The sequence below is a fragment of the Neolamprologus brichardi genome, chromosome 11, assembly GCF_056152115.1.
Source record: "Neolamprologus brichardi isolate AB-2024 chromosome 11, ASM5615211v1, whole genome shotgun sequence".
Lineage (NCBI taxonomy): Eukaryota > Metazoa > Chordata > Actinopteri > Cichliformes > Cichlidae > Neolamprologus > Neolamprologus brichardi.
This window is the reverse complement of record NC_142114.1, coordinates 31298730-31317500: the sequence shown is the minus strand read 5'-3', so window position 1 is coordinate 31317500 and position 18771 is coordinate 31298730. Positions and strand designations below refer to the sequence as shown.

The 18771-nt window shown below is 48.2% G+C and overlaps 1 protein-coding gene across 4 annotated transcripts in view; it reads right to left on the bottom strand.

Moving 5' to 3' along the window:
* Positions 1–18771, bottom strand: part of slc4a7 (solute carrier family 4 member 7) — a 35437-nt gene that overhangs the window by 12092 nt on the left and 4574 nt on the right. Inside the window, exons 1-6 of one of the 4 annotated variants that reach the window (XM_087848585.1) lie at positions 13125–13418; positions 6593–6674; positions 5128–5268; positions 4912–5050; positions 4374–4534; positions 3886–4074 (exon numbers count right to left, since the gene is read on the bottom strand). In XM_087848585.1, the coding sequence (XP_087704711.1) occupies positions 3886–4074; positions 4374–4534; positions 4912–5050; positions 5128–5268; positions 6593–6674; positions 13125–13181 (769 nt within the window). In that variant the 5' untranslated portion in view covers positions 13182–13418. Of the gene's footprint in view, positions 1–2034; positions 3738–3885; positions 4075–4373; positions 4535–4911; positions 5051–5127; positions 5269–6592; positions 6675–13124; positions 13419–18771 lie in introns of those variants that run through there. The other 3 variants (XM_087848587.1, XM_087848586.1, XM_087848588.1) reach the window with 3 other exon arrangements.

The following is an 18771-nucleotide window of genomic DNA, read 5'->3' as shown; positions in this document are numbered from 1 at the left end:
CCGCGCAGCAGAGTCTCAGCTCCACAAACACGATCAGCACAAATCAGCTTTTCACGCTTCAGCACCTGAACAGTGATGAGTCGGTGGTCAGGTGATCGAGCGTCAGCGAGTTTTGATTCTTTTACGGATCATTAATGAACAGGAAGTGCCGAGAGTCACTCGAGCGTCCAGAGTTCACCGAGACACAGCAGAGAGAACAAGCCGACCTGCTGGGATCCACTTTAATAAATCACGTCTGTTTCCACTGCTGTGCTGACGACTGGATCTGATGCCTCTGCCCCTCCAGCCTTTGTTGACTGTCTGTGTGTTAAAGCCTGGCTGTGGCTTAATGTTCTCACCCAAAATGAAGATAAAACAGAAAAGACCATTTTTGAGGCGACAGCTCTCTGGGCCGTCCCTCTCACACTGTTAGAATCATTGGAGCATTTTTGGACAGCTCCCTCAAATTAGAGAAGCACTCGTTTCTATCAGCTACACCAAAGCAAAGCGCTACGTCCCCCTGAAAGACTTCTCCCTGCTCTCAGCACCTCCCACACGCTCTCCTTCAGCAGTCGCTTCAAAATGCTGCTGTGCACCTCTGAACCGGCATTAGGAGGTACGATCACATCACTCCAGTCGCAGCTAGCTACACCGGCTCCCCGTTAAATACAGGATTAAACTCTCTTGCACACTTTGAAATAACCTGGCGCCCAGCTACCTAATAGAGGTGGGAATCACCATACATCCCACGATACGATATTATCACAATACTTAACGCACGATACAATATTATTGTAATTTTTAAAAATATTTTGCGATATTCAGATTCTGTACATAAAGGTAAACTTTATCAATATTCATTTTCTCTAATATCAAAGTCTCACACTCAGTCTTTCTCTCATTTCAGTTTGATTGTTGACAAACTGAACGGTTTGTATTACAGTCTAGTCCAACTTAACTGAATCAACCATCTGGTACAATTATAGCTATTCTGAACTATGCAGTTTATGAAAACTATGCAGCCCCTTCAGCAACTGAAGAATTTGAAAGTAAATTAAAACAAAATATAATTTTACATTAAATAAAAAAGTTTTAAACTTAATTAAAATAAAACATGTCTTAAATTAAAATAAGTAAACTGTCATGTTTATTAAACACATTTGGACAGTGAAGGAATGTCAGGATTCAGAAAAAGGATCAACATGCTCTGAAGTCAGAGCACAAAAACCTTTTTGTAACAAAATATCGATTTCTGCTGTCCCTGTATCCATACATTATTAGAAACAAAATATCACCATGCTACACAGTATCCATTTTTTCCCCCACCCCACTACCTAACTGATCTCCTCCACTCGTACAACCCCAGGAGAGCACTAAGATCGAACTGATGAACGATGGTCTTTAAGATGTGCTATAGCAATAAACTTTCATGTGATCGCGCTTCTGACGGCGACACAGACGGTGAACAAAAAGTTTACAATACAAAGAAAAAATGTAGTTTTTGGTGGTTTTGTTTTTTTGTGTAGTAAGACCACAAAAGTTCAGACGTCCTGATTTCATAAAGAAGAGAAATCGGACCCGAGCCGCCTCTCAGAGCGAGGGACGACATTTCTGCTGCAGATCACAGGAAACATCCAGACTCTGTCACTGCAGCTAACAGCCTGTTAATGGCAGCAGCCGCGGCCTATCAGAGGCCGGTTTGTGAACTCCAGCAGAGGCTAAAGGAGATCGAGGATCCAGAGGATGCTGCTGTTCAACCTTCACCTGTTAAAAACGTTTGTTAACAGAAAAACTTGATGTGAACACGTGTAGCTCAAACCCAGGCTCAGGCGGGTGTTAAGACACTGCAGGTCCAACACTCACGCAGCTCAGTCTCCAACAGACGGACGTCAGCAAAACAAACCAAAAACATGCAAAATAACTCCGCTCCCAAATAAGCTACCCGTCTGCCAACATCCATCCAATCATCTGCCTCCAGCATCATCAGCACGTTAGCGGGCATGCTTCAGTGTCAGAGCGTGGAAACACGCCGGAGGAAAGCCGTGCCGTATTTGCCTGTTCGGGGAACCACGTCGTCTTCATCTCCCAGGTGGAACCCCTCCTCCTCCTCCTCTTCTGGGGGGTGCACCACCACCGTGGGGAGCCCCACGGGAGCAGAGGAGCGGCGTGGAGAGCCACCGGGGACGGGAAGGGCGAGTCCGTGAGGCTGGCTGGGTTCGGAGAGGTGACGGCCGTAACCATACAGAGAGAGGTCGGTCTGCGACGAGGAGGCGGAGCCGGGGAGGAGGTGCCCGAACGGGCCTGGGGTCCTCGCAGAGGGGGGTAGGGTGGAGAGGTCGAAGGAGCCCATGGAGCAACGACGGAGGAGAGAGAGACGAGAGGAGGACAGACCCTCCCCTGAGGAGGAAGAGGAGGAGAAAGATCGTGATGATGAAGAACGATGCTGCAGGAAACACCAAGCCAGCGTGCACGGATCAGTGAGTTAGTGACGGCACGCCAACATCAGCTTTCTAAAGTAAACCTTCCTCCACCAATCACGAGCTCCGACTCCACACATATATATATATATTCATACAGCACCAAACCACAACAGCAGTCAGCTCAGTCCTTAACGAGCCGCAGCAGCTTCATGCAGAGCGTCCGTGCCGGTTCTCGGCTGTGCTCGAGCGGGGGGCAGCCAGACGACTTCTGGGTTCTTGAAGAAGTTTCGCCTCCATCTGAGGTCTCAGGTGTCGCACCTGTACAGGGGTGGTCACTTTGAGGGCGGTAGGACATTTGTGCGTCGCTGCCTCCCCCTCCCATCGTGTCAGTTGCATCTTCAAGGACACAGAAGTCGTCCGGCTGCCTCCGGACCCGAGGGACAGTCACCGAACTAGGATGAACCTCTTTCAGCCTGTTTGAAAAGCAAACGCTTTACTGCATCACTTTCTGTCTTTTAGTTACAGTCTTTGTTCAGGTAAAGGCACCAGGAGCGCCACCCTCGCTCTAACTACCGTCTGCAGTGAACACAAATTACTGAATGTTTACTCCATCACAGGCAGGAAGAGCTGCTGTAACTGGGCACCACCCACTCAGCCCACTGTGGTGGAGAGCAGAGGTCCTGCTGGTGCAGAGAGCAGTCACCCCAAACTGAGCCGGGGGCGCCGTGTTGGAGGCGACGACCTCGTGAAGTACAGCTGTAATCAAAGTCTGACCCTGAGCTCTGCTCTGTGACGTCTTCAGCTTTATAAACTGTAGAAAAGCTCCTGAGCGAACGAGCGCGAGCAAACGGTAAAAGCTGCAGCTGATGGTCACGCAGAAGCAGGTCACACGCACGCCAGACGGCTCAGCGCCTGCAGACGGCGTTCAGCCCGAGCAGCATTAAAACATTCCTCTCTCACAAACAGGATCCAGGAGTGCGGATATTAAAACGCCGACTCCTCATGCTGTTAGCTGGTTATTAGCTCAGCGAGTCGGCGGGTCCAGCCAGGTCAGGGAGTCCTGGCCAATAATAAACAGGCTGAGGTCACAGGGGGTCACAGCAGCTCAGGGACGGGCGGGGGAGAAACCGGAGCCATAACACTCATCACAATCACTCAAAAACCACGGCAACGGGACCGTGCAGCAATATGAGACCCGTCGTCTTGTCACCCCTTTACCTCGACCAATCAGGACGGACAGACTCTGCATTCTGCCCGACAACAGAAACAAAAAACTCTTAGTAAAGAAATCGTAAACCTACCGCCACGCTGGTTTGCAGCGTGTAGCCAACCCGCTGAGGTCATTTATTCCCCTCCCTTGGTTTTTAACTAAACCCTGCAGAGGCCGAGCAGTGCCAGAGGTCAGCAGGGGTCAACCTGAACTGGCCTCCTGCAGCTCGTCTCCTGACCTGCAGACGCGAGGATGACAAGAGCGCTGCCGTCTCACCGTTGCGTTCCAGTAAATTTGGCTCCGAGTATTTCTTGCCTATGTCGGCAAAGGATCGGACCAGCGGGATGCGGTTGCTCAGCTTCTTCTCATTCTGATGGTGGTGGCGCCTCAGCATGGCCTCCCTCACCTTCTCCTGCGCGCCATCCTCCAGCTGACCGGACGCCAGCATGCTGTCAATCACCATGTCTGCGAGGAAGGAGGACAAGAGGTCAGCTGACGGACACAAACGCACTGCAGGTTTATGTTGTGTCTTCTCTCTGAAACAAGACGTCAGAACTCGCCCTAAATACCAACTCTCTAGCGATTGGCTGATGCCTGGAAGCCTGCGCTTTCATCATGGCGTTCTTCTTCTCCAGCGGCTGATCCAAACTAGATTCAAAGCTCAAATGTGGTTTTAGCACGCTTCGAACTCTAGATTTAAACACGGAGGTCGTTTTTGGAGCAGCGTATCGAGTGATGGGACAAGTTCCCGATGGCGCTCTGACCTGCGATCTCCTCGATGGAGCTGGCTCTCATGTCGAGCAGCACGGTGCCGTTCAGGATGCAGGAGCGCAGCTCGAACAGGCTGTGCAGCGACAGCGTCGCCACGTAGGGTTTGCTCCAGCGCTCGCCGCCGTCCTCAACGTCCTCCTCAAACTTCAGCCACCTGAGCGAACACACACACAGCCGAGTGTTGACATTTGAAGAACGCCAGGCGTCTGATTCGTGCTAATGCTATAATGCTAACTAATGTGGGCTGATCCACTCTGCTCTGCTGAGTAAACACGTTAATCTGCAGGTTTCCAAACCACACGACTCGGCCCGCCTTCATCGGCTTCCTCTCAAATCCAGCGAGGCTCGTCGTCCTCGCCCTCACAGCGCTCTGCAGAGTCGGGATCAGAGAGGAAACCTCGTTAACCTGAACAAACAAGGCCTCGCCCGTGCACAGCAGGAGGATTACTCCTCACAGCTCTGCAGCGTTGTTGGAAAACGCCGCAGATTAACGTCTGAACGCAGAGCAGAGAAAGCGAAAGCGCGCCCTGCCTGGCCGTCTCCTTCCACTCCTGCATGTCTCCGTCTTTGAAGGCGAGCTCGTCCAGCTCGGTGAACAGGTCGTGGGGGATGTGCTCCTCGTCGTCGTCCTCGGTGCCAAGGATGAACTGGACCCTCTGAGACGGCGTGTCTGCGGGGACACAAACGCTTCAGCACGCCGCCGTCGTACAGCTGGCCCGTGTTTGTTTATCCTCGTTCAAACCTGACCGTATGACGGCGACTCTCGCCCGTCCTCCCGATCCGAGCGCTCTCTTCGCTTCCTGTGATGTCGATGTCCGCGGTGACGGTGTCTTCTCCGGCTCTGGCGGCCCAGCGGAACGTGCACGCCAACGTACACCGCCCTGTGACCTGACGGAGGAAAGCAGAGGGGTCACATGAGTTTGTTCTACACCTCCAGTGATGACAGAGAACGCTGGAAACAAACACGTGAAGGCGCTGCGAACACGGGAGGCGTGCTGCACGCTCCGACGCTCCGTTTCTCCGTTACCTCAGTAACGTTCATCGGATTTTCTCTGGCTGTGTGTCGACCTCTCACTCAGTTGTTTGTTTAAAACAGGACTGTAATAAACTAGTAATAACATGGAAACAACCTACAGCGTCTAACGAGATGTGAACTGAAGCTGCGTTTGAGTTAAAGATGCTTTTTGTAATTATCGTGACGCCACTATTCGTGTTTTCGGCCTTCCAGAGGTTTCCGGGAAGCTCGGGACTCAAACTGCACTGTCTCTGTCTCTCTTCCACAGCATGTCTTTATCCTGTCTTCCTTCTCTCACCAACCAATCACAGCAGATGGCCCCGCCCCTCCCTGAGCCTGGTTCTGCTGGAGGTTTCTTCCTGTTAAAAGGGAGTTTTTCCTTCCCACTGTCGCCAAAGTGCTGCTCATAGGGCGTCATATGATTGTTGGGTTTTTCTCTGTATCTATGAAGCGCCTTGAGGCGACTTTTGTTGTGATTTGGCGCTATATAAATAAAGTTGAATTGAATTGAATTGTTGGAAATCGTTTGATTTGATGCTGTTTTTGGCAAATTGTGCACAAAAATAATAATTTTTGTTTTTTCCTGCAGTTTATAAAAATTGTTACATCTCAAAAATGAAACTAAGAAACTCAAAATCCATTTCCTGTTTGAAACTATTTAATGCAACTTTTTGCATTTACAGTTTTGAGGGATTCACGTCTGAAATATGTGTAAAAAAACAATGTTTCTGTAGTTAATTGCACCATTTTGCAGTTCACGTAGCTTCTGTGGACTTCATGCACACATGTGATTAAACTCTGTTGCACTGACGGCACTACGGCAGGTACAAACATACAGAGAAGCTCTGGTGGGCTTCAAAGGGTTAATGACTCAGCTGAACATGACAGGAGCTGCAGCGCATGCAGCACACGGGGGTTCGTGCGTGCTCTAGTTCCTCTTTCTGAACACGCCACCTCACGATAAGAGCTGAGGTCACGTGAGTCCGCCCCTCCATGTTTGGTGTGTACACGTCACGATATTTCATTTCCACTTTCTCTTCAGAAATGACATCGACACACTCAGACTGTGTGTGTGTGTGTGTGTGTGTGTGTGTGTGTGTGTGTGTGTGTGTAATGCGGGCTGAGTCATTTTGTTACTGTGTGTTTGACTGTAAACACACACAGAGGCGTCTTTGTGTGTGTGGTGTATAAACTCACTCTCCAGTTCCTCCTTCTCAAAGTTGGTGTACAGGGTGGAGCTGGTCTTGCCCTGGTCCAGCACGGCCTCCTCATCGTTGCCCTGCAGAACACACACAGACCCACAGGTGACCTGAGAGTGGGTTTAAACGACTGTTTATCAAACTCTGTGTAAACACGGTCGCGTCTGCCTCAAAACAACGGCGAGGCTTCGGAGACAGACCCGTGAGTGACGCGAGGACGGCTGCTGAGGTCACGGCGTGTTAGTTAGTACCGGGAGGGCGGCAGAGTCATCACAGTCACAGCGTCTGCAGCTTTGAACGCCGACCCGCCAGCACGCTGGAGCCTCGGCTGCAGATTACGCCTCGCCACTCAAATCAATCACCAAACAATGTCACAGTGAAAGGGCAGGAAGTTACTGTCAGCCAAGGAGTCTGGCTCCGCCCACAGCTGATGGGAATGCGTGACTAACTGTACAACAGGAAGTGGAGCAACAGCTGGACATCAGTAGGGCGAGATGGAGACAAACACAAAACAAAAAAAAAACAGAAAGAAGAGGACGCTAAACTGAGCGTGCTCCACTGACCATAATGATCTATGTCGACCGCCCCGAGAGAGAGAGAGAGAGAGAGAGAGACACACACACACACACAAGTTTGATGTTGGTGTGTCAAACAGGAAGTGCAGCTCCACACTGGCTGCTTTTCAACAGCCAGCTGTCTGTTTGCAGAGCAGCACATCACACACACACTCCTGGTGCCTATGGTACGACAACTTTTCTCCGTGCCCCTGGTACACTGCACAGAAACACCTTGCCCCACACACACACACACACACACACACACACACACACACACACACACACACACACACACACACACACACACATAAAAGCAGCTGATTCCAGTCAAACAGCTGCTGGTTGAGTTCGACCTCTTTGGAAAACGTTCCCGTTCAGCAGCATCGCTCCATCTGCACGTCGGAGCTGCTGACACTCGTCCTGAGCTGCTCTCAGGTCTGCGAGCTCTCCGCCGAGCCGTCTGTGTGAGGTCGGGCTGATTTTGGCCTCCCAACAATCATTCCTGCTGCAAAGCTTAAACACGCTTCAGTTCAGCTCGTTCATCCCAATAACGATTAAGAATCTCTGGAGCGAGCACGTGCTCACAGAGCGAGCAGGTGACCTTCCCCCTCCTCACCACGGCGGGTCGATACACGCCCACATCACTGTGGATGTGGCAATCTGTTACATCACTCATCAACACCCCAACACCCGACCTTCCTCTGTTTAATGAACCGACCCAGAGACACTCAGACCGCAGACGCTTCAAAACACGAGTTCAGTCAGTGATTAATCGTCACCAGCGAACGATCACACAGTTTGACAGTTAGCCCCGCCCCTCCTCATCACATCTGAGAACAGCGAAGCTGCGTCTGTAGTTTCACAGACAGGTCTGGGCACGCTGCAGACAGAATAAAGTTGAAGATCGTTTGTCTCTTAACAGTTTTAATAACTGCACATGTGCCTGCATTTGTGAGCGTGGAGACACAGCTGAGTCATTTAAAAACAAAACGAAGATGAAGAAGAGGAAGCTGAAGGAGCTGGTGAGAGGACCTGAGACAGGACGAGCCAGCAGGTGCGAGGTAGCGAGTCAGCTGACCTCTGCCCATTTACGTCAGCTACAGTCTCTCATGTGTTTGCTCTGATGGGTGGATGCTAACGTCCTGCCTCTCACCAACCTGCTGTCACTGTGAGGCCGGTGAGTGACAACAAAGATGGCCGCTCTCCAACCGTTTATTGTTTAAACTCGGAGCGACGCTACGACGGAGGGAGGAGGAGCCGCTGACGAGGTTTTATTTATACAGCACAAAATCACAGCAACAGTCGCCTCAAGGTACTTTACACTGTAAAGACCAGATACGACAGAGGAAACCCCAACAATCAGAGGCCCTCCTGTAAACAAGCGCTGGAGACAGTGGGAAGGAAAAACTCCCGTTTAACAGGAAGACCAACGTCTCATGTCAGGACCAGTGTTACTATGGTTACTGCTCAAGGGTTAGCTCTTTAGTTACATTGTTACTTTAAATTTCCTGGGAAAAAACCAATTTGGTTACTTTAGTGGTTACGTCGGAGCTCTGCTGTCAGTGGATACGACGCGGCAGCGCGGCCGGGGACGCGGCAGCGCGGCCGGGGACACACGATCCTGCCTGTTAGAGCAGGATGTTGCCAAAAACATTCAGCCATAAAAATGATCAGCAGGCTTTCTTAGATGTCATGCTGATACGTCTACATCACAGGGATGAACTTAGACATCAGTAAAATGTTTGTGTTTATTTATAGTAAGAGCTGGACGCCCCGCAGGAACAGATCTGAGGCGCTGACAGACCCAAACATACGAGGAGGAGGAGCCTCCCAAGCCTGATGTGGTGAGAGCGTACACGCCTGCAGCTCTCGGTCCAAATAAGCTGCAAGTGCCTGAGAGCAGAGCGACAGATCCATCCGGTTCAGCAGGGTTAAAGATAGATCTCACTCACACACACACACACACACACACACACACACTCACACACACACACACGGCTCAGGGGTTCCTGTTTCCTGTCATTACAAACGCTGTTAGCGCACGCTGCCAATGCCACGTCGGCCCACAGGAAGCGCACACACGTGGACTCTTCTTCTCTTTCACAACTTCGAGAAGCTACAAAACTTTCAGCTTCTGGGAACTGAACTGAGCGCAACTCTGCAGGTGGGGGTGGGGGGGGTCAGGTGTGTTCATTTACAGGCTCGGCTGCAAAGTTGACCTGAGCTGACAAATATACACTCGCCGGCCACATTATTAGTTACACTATACTGATGCTGGAAACGCTCCTCAGAGGCTTTGGTCCACGTCGATATGACATCATCGCACAGCTGTTGCAACATCCATCAGCTGGCCTGAGATCTGTGGGTGTGGACATCGTGTTCAAGAATCCAGTTTGAGGTGATCAGAGTTTGGTGAAGTTGTGCGTTATCCTGCTGGAAGCAGTCAATCCACGACCCAGCACGCCACCGGCCTGCACCACTGATGCTGTGGTTGTATAAGAGCCGGTTCAGTTACCATGGTGATGTACAACATCCGAACATCACAGCACAAAGATTCAGACCAGGAGGACTTCACGTCACCTTTATCACTTTGAACTTCAGCAGGTCGGCTTGTGCTGCCTTGTGATTGGCCGATTAGAAATTTGCGTTAAAGAACAGTTCAACCGATGTACCTAATAAACTGTCCTGTGTGTAAAACTGACTTTCTACTAATTTACACTAAACTTAAAGGATAAGACGAGGCTCTTCTGCAGAGAGCTCGCCGAGCACACACAGCCGGCGCTTCCAGCTGCAGCGTCCACACTCAAACTAAACTCGATCGTCCGCCCTCAGTGGAAATCAGCGCTGCAGAGACCTGGAGGAGGAGACGTCCAGGTCTGACCTTCTGACCTCAGAGATGAACTCTGGATCCTGGACAACGGAGCGGAAACACAAACTTTCACTTCAAGGCTTCTAAAAATATAAACTGTCCCCGAAGGATCGAGAACATCGCTCACATTTCAAGATCGGCTTTCAGCTTCAGAGAGCGAGGCGGTACGAAACATCCAGCGCGTCATTCCCCACGAGCGTGACCTCTTACCTTTGACTGCGTCACGTCTGTGTGGGGCTTCACGTGCACAGCAGCCACGAGGGGTCAGAGTTACGAACCAACATGTGGTAACCTCAGCTGGTCATTGCAGTCTGACTGCACGTGTGCGCCCGGTACTTCACAGATGTGTGCGCCTCACACAAAGACAGGGAAACATGAGAGCCGGCGCTTACGCAGCATTTTCAATTCAATTCAATTCAATTTTATTTATATAGCGCCAAATCACAACAAATGTCGCCTCAAGGCGCTTCATAGATACAGAGAAAAACCCAACAATCATATGACCCCCTATGAGCAGCACTTTGGCGACAGTGGGAAGGAAAAACTCCCTTTTAACAGGAAGAAACCTCCAGCAGAACCAGGCTCAGGGAGGGGCGGGGCCATCTGCTGTGATTGGTTGGGGTGAGAGAAGGAAGACAGGATAAAGACATGCTGTGGAAGAGAGACAGAGGTTAATAACAGATATGATTCAATACAGAGAGGTCTGTTAATACATAGTGAGTGAGAAAGGTGACTGGAAAGGAAAAACTCAATGCATCATGGGAATCCCCCGGCAGCCTACATCTATTGCAGCATAACTAAGGGAGGATTCAGGGTCACCTGGTCCAGCCCTAACTATATGCTTTAGCAAAAAGGAAAGTTTGAAGCCTAATCTTGAAAGTAGAGATAGTGTCTGTCTCCTGAATCCAAACTGGAAGCTGGTTCCACAGAAGAGGGGCCTGAAAACTGAAGGCTCTGCCTCCCATTCTACTTTTAAATACTCTAGGAACAACAAGTAGGCCTGCAGAGCGGGAGTGAAGTGCTCTAATAGGGTGATATGGTACTACAAGGTCATTAAGATAAGATGGGGCCTGATTATTTAAGACCTTGTATGTGAGGAGCAGGATTTTGAATTCAATTCTGGATTTAACAGGAAGCCAATGAAGGGAAGCCAAAACAGGAGAAATATGCTCTCTCTTTCTAGTCCCTGTCAGGACTCTTGCTGCAGCATTTTGGATTAACTGAAGGCTTTTCAGGGAGTTTTTTGGACATCCTGATAATAATGAATTACAGTCGTCCAGCCTGGAAGTAATAAATGCATGAACTAGTTTTTCAGCGTCACTCTGAGACAGGATATTTCTAACTTTAGAGATGTTGCGCAAATGGAAGAACGCAGTCTTACATATTTGTTTAATATGTGCGTTGAAGGACATATCCTGGTCAAAAATGACTCCAAGGTTCCTCACAGTGTTACTGGAGGCCAAGGTAATGCCATCCAGAGTAAGAATCTGGTTAGATACCATATTTCTAAGCTTTTCAGCGCCGAGTACAATGACCTCAGTTTTATCTGAGTTAAGAAGCAGAAAGTTAGTGGCCATCCAAGTCTTTATGTCTTTAAGACATTCCTGCAGTTTAACTAATTGGTGTGTGTTATCTGGCTTCATGGACAGATAGAGCTGGGTGTCATCTGCATAGCAGTGAAAATGTATGCTATGTCTTCTAATGATGCTGCCTAGGGGAAGCATGTATAATGTAAACAGAATTGGTCCTAGCACTGAACCCTGTGGAACTCCATAATTAACCTCAGTGTGTGAAGAGGACTCTCCATTTACATGCACAAACTGGAGTCTATTAGATAGATATGATACAAACCACTGCAGTGCAATACCTGTAATACCTACAGCATGTTCTAATCGCTCTAATAGGATATTATGGTCGACAGTATCGAATGCTGCACTAAGGTCAAGAAGGACAAGCACAGAGATGAGTCCACTGTCAGAGGCCATAAGAAGATCATTTGTAACCTTCACTAAAGCTGTTTCTGTGCTGTGATGAACTCTGAAACCTGACTGAAACTCTTCAAATAAACCATTCCTCTGCAGATGATCTGTTAGCTGTTTGACAACTACTCTTTCAAGGATTTTTGATATGAAAGGAAGGTTGGAGATTGGCCTATAATTAGCTAAGACTGCTGGGTCTAGAGATGGCTTTTTGAGTAAAGGTTTAACTGCAGCCACCTTGAAGGCCTGTGGTACATAGCTGATTATTAGAGATAGGTTGATCATATATAAGATCGAAGAATTAATCAATGGCAGGACTTCTTTGAGCAGTTTTGTAGGAATGGGGTCTAAAAGACACGTTGATGGTTTGGAGGAAGTAATTATTGAAGTTAACTCAGAAAGATCGACTGGAGAAAAAGAGTCTAACTTAACATCAATGGTACTAAGAGTAGCTGTAGATAATATTACATCTGTGGGATGATTATTGGTAATTTTTTCTCTAATGATAAAAATTTTATTTGTGAAGAAGTTCATGAAGTCATCACTAGTTAACGTTAAATTTCTACTGTTCTGTAGATCAGCTACACGGCGAGAGACGCCCACGTCACCAGACGAGGGCGAGAGACGCCCACGTCACCAGATGAGGGCGAGATCAGGAGAGATCTGCTTCCTGTCCACAGACGGCTCGAGCTGAAGGTGAGCCGGTACCTGTGAGCGGATATCGTGCAAAACAGATGTGGCCAGATGTTGCAACGCAGCAGACACCCGCCTCTCGAGGTGCACCTGTGGCTGCGTTTAGATGCAGAGGAGTCCGCCGGTCGCCGATGCAGCGGGCGGCGGACTCTAAACATCAGAGCTGAGTCTGGGCTACGATCGACTCTGCGTGTGTGCAGAGGCAGGATGTTGCTGTTGCACACATGCTTTCAGCTCTTTTCCTGTTAAACTCACTTCCTTCAACGCTGCGTGACCAACAGACACATGGAAACCACTAAAGCTCGTCACCTTTGCTCAGTCACAACCACGAACAGCCGACCAAAGGAGAAGCTGCCCGACTATGAACGTCAGAAACTCACTTTTCAATCTGATAACGTGAAACACAAACTGCTTCTATAAGCAAATACATACCAGAGACATGGCCCGGGCCACCCTCTGACTGGCAATGTCCCCCCAAAAGTCTCCCATAGCTGCTCAGTCCAAAAACACAGACTCAGGGTCAAAGAAATCCTGCCACACGAGAGAAAAACTGTGGAAGTGTCCCACAGAGCTGTGAAAATCAAATCCAGCAGGTCTGCAGCTCGAACACAGCGAGTGTCCCCGGGGCAGTAAGTGAATCCAGAGCCTCGGATACGATTCAAGTATTTATAGCAGAGCGTGTTGCTTCACTGAGCGAGCAGCCAGCCTGGAAGTCTGCAAACACAGCAAGAAAAAAAAAACACTGAAAAAAAGGAGGCGGGGCATCTGCTGACAGAGGCGTCATCCACATTTCTGAGCAGGAAAAAAAGGCAAACAGAGCAAGAGCAAACTGAAACCGGCCTCAGCTGCCCCGTTTTCCACCCCGACACGTCCGTACCCGCAGTGTTTACCTTCCAGGTCAGAGGTCACACACGAGAGACTCCTTTATAGTCACAGATGTTCAAATCAACATGAAACGAACCAAAACAGACGATCACTCCTCTAATGATTCACTTTCTTTACTTCCTGCTGTACGGTTACTGACGCCTGTAATTACGTTTTACTTCTTTAATGTTGCCACTTCCATATTTTATTTCCATATTATTTGCTTATTGTCTAGCGCATTTATTTCCTTATGTATTTATGTATTTATGATTTGTTTATTTGCTATTTTATGACAAGTCGTTATGTTACAAACTTATAGTTGAAACGACCGCCTGCTGTGAAGCTGCACAAATAACACAAACATATTCAATTCAATACATTATTACTGAAAAGATAAAAACATCCCCATTTATTCAATTATATATAGAGGTGCAAGTTGAAACTAGTTATTGTTAGTTTAGGCAGTTCGTCACAAAGTCCACAGTGCAGACTGTCAGCTGCTGCCACCATGCAAACTTTAAGCCCTGATGAGATTTAAACAGGCGAGTTATAAAATACAGGGACGAGCTGGGAATCCTCCACAGCATTCCGGCCTTTCCGGTGTGGCGGATAAATACAACAAAATAAAACGAGACAAACACTGTGGGATTTTGTAAATATAATAATAAACGCAAATTTACTGTGTGATTGTGTAACTTTATTAGCAGCGTCCTCCTGAAATGTGTCAACAACACTGAGAGTAACATCCTCCTCTCTCAGGTCGCTATGGTAACGCATAAATATTTCTTTCAAAATAAGACGCACAACTACAGAACGGGAAAGACTAGGGGTGGGGAAAAATGGATACTGTGTAGCATGGTGATATTTTGTTTGCTAATAATGTATGGATACAGGGACAGCAGAAATCGATACTTTGTTACAAAAAGGTTTTTGTGCTCTGACTTCAGAGCATGTTGATCCTTTTTCTGAATCCTGACATTCCTTCACTGTCCAAATGTGTTTAATAAACATGACAGTTTACTTATTTTAATTTAAGACATGTTTTATTTTAATGAAGTTTAAAACTTTTTTATTTAATGTAAAATTATATTTTGTTTTAATTTACTTTCAAATTCTTCAGTTGCTGAAGGGGCTGCATAGTTTTCATAAACTGCATAGTTCAGAATAGCTATAATTGTACCAGATGGTTGATTCAGTTAAGTTGGACTAGACTGTAATACAAACCGTTCAGTTTGTCAACAATCAAACTGAAATGAGAGAAAGACTGAGTGTGAGACTTTGATATTAGAGAAAATGAATATTGATAAAGTTTACCTTTATGTACAGAATCTGAATATTGCAAAATATTTTAAAAAATTGCAATAATATCGTATCGTGGGATGTGTGGTGATTCCCACCTCTAGGAGAGACCCAGGGAGACCGAGCTCACGATTAAAACCCTGAAAACCATAAAATTTCACGACCGAGTCTCAACTCTCGCGGCCCGGTCCATGAGCCGGGGGTTGGGGACCGCTGATCCACAGAGACCAAGCAGTATCAGGCTGTACACGTTTAACGTGGGGACTGAGCCTGCTGGAGCCCCTGCTGGATGCTGGGGGAAGTGCAGGATGTGGTGCTTCTGATTTACTGTCTCAGCCTAATGCTCAGAGTCTCGTTCGGTCCAGCATTTCTCCCTCTGTCGTCCCAGTTTTTGGGCTCCACCAGTCCACTGTCTGTGTGAGGAAGCTTTTCAAATGAGTTTCTCTCAAACTAGAAGCAACTGCCTGTAGCCAGAGACGACATGCATGGGAGGAAACCCTCTGTGGCGAGACGAGCCGTGGGGTCCGCTGACGATCCTTTACTGACCTTAAAATACGAGCGTGAGCTGCTGAGAGGAGCGCGGCAGCAGGGAAGCTGGTCACTGTGTTTAAGGGCGGAAAGTGAGGAAGTCAGGAAAGTCTGTTGGTGCAGTTTCCATTTCACACGTCGAGTTTCTCTGGTCACGTGACCGAGTCGGCCACTTGTGGTTGTCAGAGGCCAGATGAGTGCATGCGTGCGATAAAACAGTGGAGGAAATGTAAAAGCTCCTTCGTCGTGTGCTGATGTGCTCATGCAGCAGCTTGTTCTCGGTCCTCATTAGAATTCCTGAGCTGTGGAAAAGACCTGGCGTGGCCTCAGAGGCACGTACGCAGTATCGCTGCAGTAAACCAGTTATTGTTTTCAGATGCAAAACTCCGAGCTGAATGCCGTCGCGGCGGTGAAACGGGACGCCGTCCATGCTGAGAAACACGAGACGGCTTCATTTATTCTTTCCAGCGCTGCCGATTCTCCCTGCGAGCAAATCGAATTTACCCACCCCGACTCTCCCACAGGGACTCCCAGGTCAGGAGAATCGGCTTCCTGCATCACCGAGATTAAAAAGCAACCGTAGAGCGAGGTCAAAGGTCGGAAGACAACAGGAGGAACGGCAAACGGTCCCATGGGACTCGGATTACTTAATGAGAGACGAGCTGCGCTGGCACGAAGGAGCAGAGCAGGTCAGGTGGTTCAAATCTGGCCTTCAGGCCCCGCAGCAGCGGCGCTGAGCAGCATGTGGAAACACACATACATGTACAAACACACACATGAAGAAGAGTGGCAGATATTTGTCCTCTCAAACCGGGACCATGACTTTTTTGGGGTCTTAAACTGGGACTTCCTGCAGTTCCTCTGACGTCCACCTGAGGCGCCGTCACAAAGAGCAGGTTTTATTTAAACAGGCACATTTTATTATGTCTTATTGTATCTTTATATTGGACATAATGACATTTAATGTTCTTGTATCCGTTTTGGTTTCTACAGCTGATAACGGCCAGCCGCCACTTCCTGGCTGCTAAGAACCGTCATTAACCAAGCAGCTGATGAAAAATAATAAAAGTATGAAAATGTTTTTTATGTATGAAAACATTTAAGTTTGAACCTCAAGCTCCACAACCTGCTGCAGGCTTCAGTTATGATTCCAGCAAAGAGAGAAAGAAAGAGGAAGTGCAACAGGGAGGAAGAGTATTTTTGGAAATCTTTGCAATGAAAATATAATGACACACACACACACACACACACACACACACACACACACACACACACACACACACACACACACTTACTCCCATGACTCCCCTGAGACCACAGAGATGTCTGTGCTGATGCTGCCATATTAGGAGAACCAGCAGGGAGGAAAAACATCTGGACTGCAGCAGCATTTACTAAACACATCAGCAACTGTGGGAAATTCACTCACACACACACACACTCCTCGTGCCTATGGTACGACAACTTTTCTCCGTGCCCCTGGTACACTGCGCAGAAACACTTTGCCACAAACACACACACACACACACACACACAGTGTACCTTGTGTTTAAACTGTGTGCTGATGCCTCACCGCAGCTTTCTGATTGGCTAATTTCACAGCTAGTGAGTCTATTATTGACCGTGGCCTGGGCTCACCCAGTGTGTGTGTGTGTGTGTGTGTGTGTGTGTGTGTGTGTGTGTCTCTGTGGCTGCCAAAGGAGGCTGATTTAGACAGAAAGTACTCTGAAAGGGTAGTACTCCGTTCAGATCAAAATACTTGAGAGGGCCAATCAGAAAGCAGCAGCATGACATCACTCACATTAGGAAGCCCAGAGTTGTAGTCAAAGGAGCTTGCAAAGAAAAGCGTCTGGACTTCTTTAAGTTACTTGAAGACGTTTCACCTTCATCCGAGAAGCTTCTTCAGTTCTAAGGTCAAATGGTGGAGAGTCCCAGATTTAAACCTAGTGGGAGTTTCCCCCCACAGAGGGACAAAAGGACCCCCTGATGATCCTCTAATCGCCTGAGCCAAGGTGTGGAACTGGGTGTGGGTCCCAATCAGCCAGAGTTTCAGGTGAGTTCATTGTGAAACCTGGCCCCACCTTATCATGTGATTTCCTGAGGTCAGAGTTTAGCATTATTGCCAGAAGTGCCATATTTGGAAACAGAGGGGGGAGGGGCAAGCTATCGGCTAATGCTAATTAGCTTGGTTAGCATCCACAGACAAGATAACGGCCGATTAGAGCTCAGTAAAAAAAAGTAGAATTTCACCAGAACTGAAGCGTGTTAGCGCAGCGACCTCACAGCAGCCATTTCATTGGTCACATCAGGTCAATAAAGGCTCCAACAGCACAAACCTGGTCCACAGGTGCAGGCCAAAGTTAGCTGAAGTGAAGCCAAGCAGCCAGCTAGCAGCTACAGCCACCTGTGTCAGCATCCACCTGTCAGTCAAAAAGGCCACGCCCCTACCATTACAAGCTACAAGCCTTAATACAATCAGTATTCGACCTTGTTTTTAATGAGGGGGGCTTTAAGAGGGTAAAACTGATGCTGGCGTTCCTCACGCCGAGCCTGCAACTGATCAAACGTCCTCAGTGAAGAGCTCGCACAGATTTGTGAAGGCTAAAATGATGGTTTGAACCTTGTTGTTTGGTGCAACAGCAGGTATTCAGTTACCAGGATGCGGAGATGATCCTGAATAAAGGCTTTGTCCCCCAGCTCACCGATCAAATACTTCCCTGCTGATATTCAAACTCGTGGCCAGAGCAGGGCGATATGACCAAGAATATTTATCACCATATACATTTAAAAATCTGCCATAACGATATAACTGACACGAGACAAAATACTTTACAACTCCACAACTTTATTAGTGCAAAAAAACCATCAATGTATTTTCACTTAAACAAGCAGCTGTTTTATCTGCATTAAAGTTATATAAACGTTTAACAGTGCAAATGCAAATTCCTCGCTGACAGTTTAACCAAAAGGCGTTTCCAGTGGAAACTGGCCGACATCCTCAGCATAACCATGTTTAACATCCACTGCTCCACAGCATGTAAACATATAATATCAGCTCTGGCGCAGGTTCTATGGTAGGTGGCCCACGAGGCAAATCAGCAGCAGCTTCCTCCTACACGAACCGGCTCGAGGCCACACGGACGACGCCGTTCCTCCAATCAGACGCAGCGGTGTGGGAGGAGCTGCCACTGAACCATCAGGACTGTAATTAGGGGGCGACGCACCACCACCTGAGCCCCGAACACCACTTAATTACCCAGGATGCCTCTCTCTGCACGCTTCACATCTGGAAATGAGTTCCAGCAATTTCTGTGAAATCAGACGTCTCTCATTTAAAGACAGACGGCTCCACGGGGAGTAAAGGCGTAGGAATAAAGGACACAGCAGG